Here is a 5,172-nt window from a genome sequence, read left to right on the forward strand (position 1 = left end):
TTGATACTTCGCCGTTCTTCGTGTTGTTGTTGTTGTTGTTGTTCTTCTTCTTCTTCTTCTTCTCCTTGTTTTATTGGCGGGTTGCGAGCTGAGCTGGGAGCTGCTTGACCTGACAACTGGGGTGGCATAATAAATTGTGGGGGGCCAAGAAATATCCCCGCGGGTCAAAACAAATGTTCCGCGGGCCCCACTTTGGGCACCCCTGGTCTATATGTACTGACCATTGAGGATAAAGTTTTGAACCACTGAGTAGAACTTTTTGTCAGTATTGGATTTTGAGCATAGTTTGAGTCAATGTGATGATGTATTAGTACAATGATTTGACAGATGTTTTAGTCACACAACAAGCTAAAAACAAACAGTTATTTTGTTTTAACATATGGAAAATGTAATATGCAATAATGTAAACATTCTCCACCTTTGTTTCCAGGATGGTTCGTTGTCTGACAAATGCTGTTTTGTTTATAAATGTTAATAGTATTACACCTCTGTGTAGGATGCAAAAGTTACTTGACTGATTTTTGTTTGTTTTTCCTTTTTTCCTGTTGTGTCTCCAGTGGTGAGTCAGCCCACAGTCTCAGCCTCTCTTCCCTCTAATACTTGCAGTGAAGAGTCCAAAACCCCAGAGCCCCCAAAATCCAAAAAGAACCGCTGCTTTATGTGCCGCAAAAAGGTTGGCCTCACAGGTAAGAAATGGCACACACAACTGATGTCATTAGAATCCCCACCACACACACACACACACACACACACACACACACACTGGTTTGTTTCTGTTCTAGTAGGATTGTTTTTTTCCCTGTGACATTCAAGTGGACAACTGTAGCTTATTTCAGTTCATCTGTGTTTCTTTGTGTTCAAAAGTCCATAGTACACAATTAAATGTGCCAAAGAATGGGAGAACATTCATATGGATGCTCAGTATATGAGTTAAATGACCCATTATTTGGCCCCAAATGGGGGAGGTGTCAGGCCATGCTGTCTTAAGTTTTCAGGGACTCACAATAAGCCCCACAAACCAGAGATGTCTACGTCAGAAAGCGAGTAGTGGGTAAACTCAGAATTTTGCAGTCACTGCTTTGAAAGACTAACATAAGTCAATTTATGTCGTAGCCTTCTGCGCGCAAATATAAAAAAAAGTAGCATTTTGCTTGAGGCACCAAAAGGCCTATAGCCTTCTGCGGCAAATATAAAAAAGTTGCATTTTGCTTGAGGCACCAAAAGGCCTAAATGGAGAGACCAAAAGATGAAGATGCTTATTGATTCAAAAGTGATTTGATTTCAGATTAAATATTTAGTAACTTCTTTTTTTTTTTTTTTTTTTCAACCCCACCAGTCTACCTGGGTTTTGTCATAGCGAGTACTTGTTATTGATCGACTTGTCCTCTGCTGTGGCATTTCAGGTTTTGACTGCCGTTGTGGGAATCTGTTCTGTGGACTGCACCGTTACTCTGATAAGCACAACTGTCCGTACGACTACAAAGGTGAAGCTGCTGCCAAGATTCGCAAAGAGAACCCCATGGTTGTTGCCGATAAGATCCAGAGAATATGAGGAGGACACAGTTTGACTTTGGATCCTGGGAGCAGTCGGCTTTATAAAGACTTAGACTTGAGCTCAGCCTCCTTCCTGAAGGATCTGATTTTCTTTTTTGGTTTGTAACACTTTCAGGACATTTTTCCCAGTGCATGAAAGTTCTCCTAAGTTTTCAACTTTGTTCCTGTCTGGATAGGATTTTTAACACTTGGATGGTTGTTCTGAATAATCAAATAATGTATATTTGGCAGGGGTCAGGGTATAGTATGGGAAGTGAGTGAGAGTGCTGAAGAAAAAGTCATTACCCTTTCAGAAAATGCTGTTGATGGCTGTCCAGTTTGTTACGTGAGCCTCCTGAGATCACCTGGACCCTGCCTGAGCTTGCACACTTCAATCCTGTTTGGACTCTCAACTTGTTACTGCTGTTGGCTGATAGTGCCATCTCAGCCGTGCTTGCTCTCTGCTGGCTTGAGTAGCAAAACGGATTTTTTTTTTTTTATTTCCATTGTCTGACCCCCACCTAACTCAGAGTTCACCTCTCCTGATTTGTCAGACTTGGTAAATCTTTATCAACCTGAAACACATCTGTGCCGCTGCAGCCTCGTCCACTCTGGACCGCCTGTGACCTGCAGCTCAGACATATTCCTATAAAGAGATTTAGCTGTGAGCCTTGTCTTGCTGGCTCATAGTCCTGCCCTCCTACTGTGAGTGTGGCACTAGAAACTGTGTCATTTGGCAGTTAACTTTTTCCCCCATTGATCTTGGGCTGAATGCTTGGACTTGTTGTGGATCTGGTTGGCAAGATGCAGACTTCTCGCTTTTATTTCCTTAAAACCATCCACAGAAGTCACGTGACTAAACATGTCACCTGACTGACATTTGTTTCCTTTTGTTTGTTTTCCAGAAAAGCTGTGTATTGTATGACAAGTAGCCAACACTTGTATTAATCTTTGCCTCTGGGAGGGTTTAGCTCCACTAACATTTTCATTTTTTACATCAGTCTTGAATGTTTTCCTCTTTTTAACGTGAGCTGACAAATTCACAATGTTGAGTGTTGGACTGTGGCATACTGTGTAAACACGTGCTGGTGTGTGAGTATCGTATGAGGCTAAGTGTGTGCTGCAGTGAATTACTGAGTTCTGTCATCATTGGTTATGAATCAATTGGTTTTTGATGATTTCTGGTCTGACTGCTTAATCTGTGTTGTTTTTTAACCCTTGGTTATGTAAGTTTGTATAAACATTTCTATTTATTTACTGCAGTGTGTGTGTGTGTGTGTGTGTATGTATGTGTATAATCTTCCAATCTTAAAGAAAAATCGTATGATGTAAATAAATTATGTTCACAAATATGAAATTAAGACCCTTCATTTTAATTGCTACTGTCTTGCTACTTCAGTCTGAAAACAATATGGACAACTTTGCCTTTTACTCCTGAATCTTTTAACTTCCTCCATATAGTTCTCCACACTCATCTTTCCCCAGCCCTCCACCCCTGTAAATCTGTGTAAAGGATGTGCATGGCTTTTTTTCTTTTTTTTTTTTTATATAAAGGATCAGAACAACACCAGGCCCAGACAGTGTGACCCCCTCCTGCCTAGCAGCTTGTGCTGATCAGCTGGCCCCCATCTTAACACTTACCTTCAGCAGATCACTGGAGCTGTGTAAAGTCACCTCTTGCTTCAAATGCTCCACCATCATCCCGTTCCAGTTAATTCAGACCTGTCGCTCTGACATCTGTAGTTATGAAGTGCTTTGAGAGACTGGTGTTGGTCCATCTGAAGGACATCATAGACCCCCTGCTGGACCATCTGCACTTTGTCTACCAGACAAACGGGTCAGTGGATGATGTAGTCAACCTGGCCCTGTATTACATTCTGCAACACCTGAACTCCCCATGATCCTGGACATGCTCCACTCTAAACTGCCCCAGCTCACTGTGCCTGCCCCCACCTGTCAATGGATCACCAGCTTTCTGACAGACAGGAAGCAGCAGGTGAGGCTGGGGAAAACCACATCCAGCACCGGGACCATCAGCCCAGGGTTGTGTGCTCTCAACTTCCTGGGCTCCACTGTCTCCTGGGACCTGAAGTGGATGTCCAACATCAGCGCCATCATCAAAAAGGCACAGCAGAGGATGTTCTTCCTGCATCAGCTCAGGAAGTTCAACCTGCCCCAGCAGCTGCTGATACAGTTCTACCGAGGAATCATCGAGTCTGTTCTCTGCACCTCCATCATTGTCTGGTTTTGCTCAGTGACCAAACAGGCCAGGAACAGATTCCAGTGGACAGTCAGGACTGTGGAAAGGATCATCAGTACCGGCCTACCCTCCATGGACAACCTGTACACCTCGCGAGCCAAAAGGAAGTCAGAGAAGATTTCTGCAGACCCCTCACACCCTGGACACAAACAGTTTGAACTCCTCCCCTCTGGATGGTGCCAAAACAACCAGGCCGACACTCTGATGAAGACTTAACCCACGACTGTATTAACAACCCTCAGTGAACACCCTGTCACAAATTCAAAATCTTATTAGGCCTTATTTGATTTAACTTTAAGATCCTTCAGATCATTTAAAACTTTAAATATCCTTTGAACTCATGCTGTTACTCAGCTGTTTCACTGCGAGAACCAATACAGAAATACAAAAGATATTGTATATTAAATACATTGTCACTCAAATACAGTATCTCTAATTTATGTATTTAGCAGTACACAGGTGAATAACCACTAGGTGGCATAACAGCCCTATGGGCTACAAACCTGTTCAACTTGTATAACAGAACAAAACCTAAAATGAATGTCTTTGTACTTTGTGTGAAAGATGTAAACAAATAGATAAAAGAAATATATGAATGTTCTCCACTGACACCACCACCCAAAAAAGTGCTGAAATGTGAACCCTGCTATATGTTTAGAAAGAGGTAACTTAGCTTTTTACTCTTATAACCTAAAGTCATGTGGACAATGTGATTGTAAATACAAACATACAAGAAAACAGGTTAATATATTACTTATTCTTTAAGCATAAAAGCTTATGTTAACATTCTGGCTGTACCAGTTAAAATAAGTAACATTTTAAAAGGTAGAATTTCAAATGGCAGATGTCTGTACTGCTCCTCTTGTCTGTTCTACGATTTTTCACATCTTCTACATTTTCAAGTCTTTGAACAAATTCTACAACTATTAAAATTCCTCCAAGAGGGAAAAGAGCTAATAAATCAGAAGCGAACGAGGATGTTGAAGCAGAAGAGGATTATATTTCAGCAGCGCAAGTAACAGAGATGTTGAGTCAGCAGAAGCAGATGTACACAGCACTGTTGAGCCAACAACAAGACGACTTCAAAGGTTTTGTGCAACTACTTATGGAGACAAATAACAAGAGACTCGACGACATGACCAGAGAAATACAGGAGATAAAAACGAGTTTGCAGTTTACCCAGCGAGATGTGGATGTGATTAAAGCAGCCATGGGTGAACAGAAAATACAAACCAAGGAAACAAGGGATGATGTCTACAAAACTTGTGAGAGTCTAATAGCCATAACGGATAAAATGGAGCATTTGGAAGTACAGTCCAAGCGAAAAAACCTGATCTTCGAGGGAATCAAGGAGTCAGCTGGAGAAAGCTGGACGGAAG

The 5,172-nt window shown here is 41.8% G+C and overlaps 1 protein-coding gene across 2 annotated transcripts in view; it reads left to right on the forward strand.

Moving 5' to 3' along the window:
- The window catches only part of LOC109968692 (AN1-type zinc finger protein 5-like), a 6,752-nt gene extending 3,916 nt beyond the window's left edge, over positions 1-2,836 (forward strand). The window contains exons 5-6 of one of the 2 annotated variants that reach the window (XM_020615154.1): positions 558-686; positions 1,404-2,836. In XM_020615154.1, the coding sequence (XP_020470810.1) occupies positions 558-686; positions 1,404-1,552 (278 nt within the window). In that variant the 3' untranslated portion in view covers positions 1,553-2,836. The remainder of the gene's footprint in view (positions 1-557; positions 687-1,403) is intronic. The other variant, XM_020615153.1, reaches the window with a different exon arrangement.
- The last annotated feature ends 2,336 nt before the right edge of the window (positions 2,837-5,172 follow it).

This window comes from Monopterus albus, unplaced genomic scaffold (genome assembly GCF_001952655.1).
Source record: "Monopterus albus unplaced genomic scaffold, M_albus_1.0 scaffold158.1, whole genome shotgun sequence".
NCBI lineage: Eukaryota > Metazoa > Chordata > Actinopteri > Synbranchiformes > Synbranchidae > Monopterus > Monopterus albus.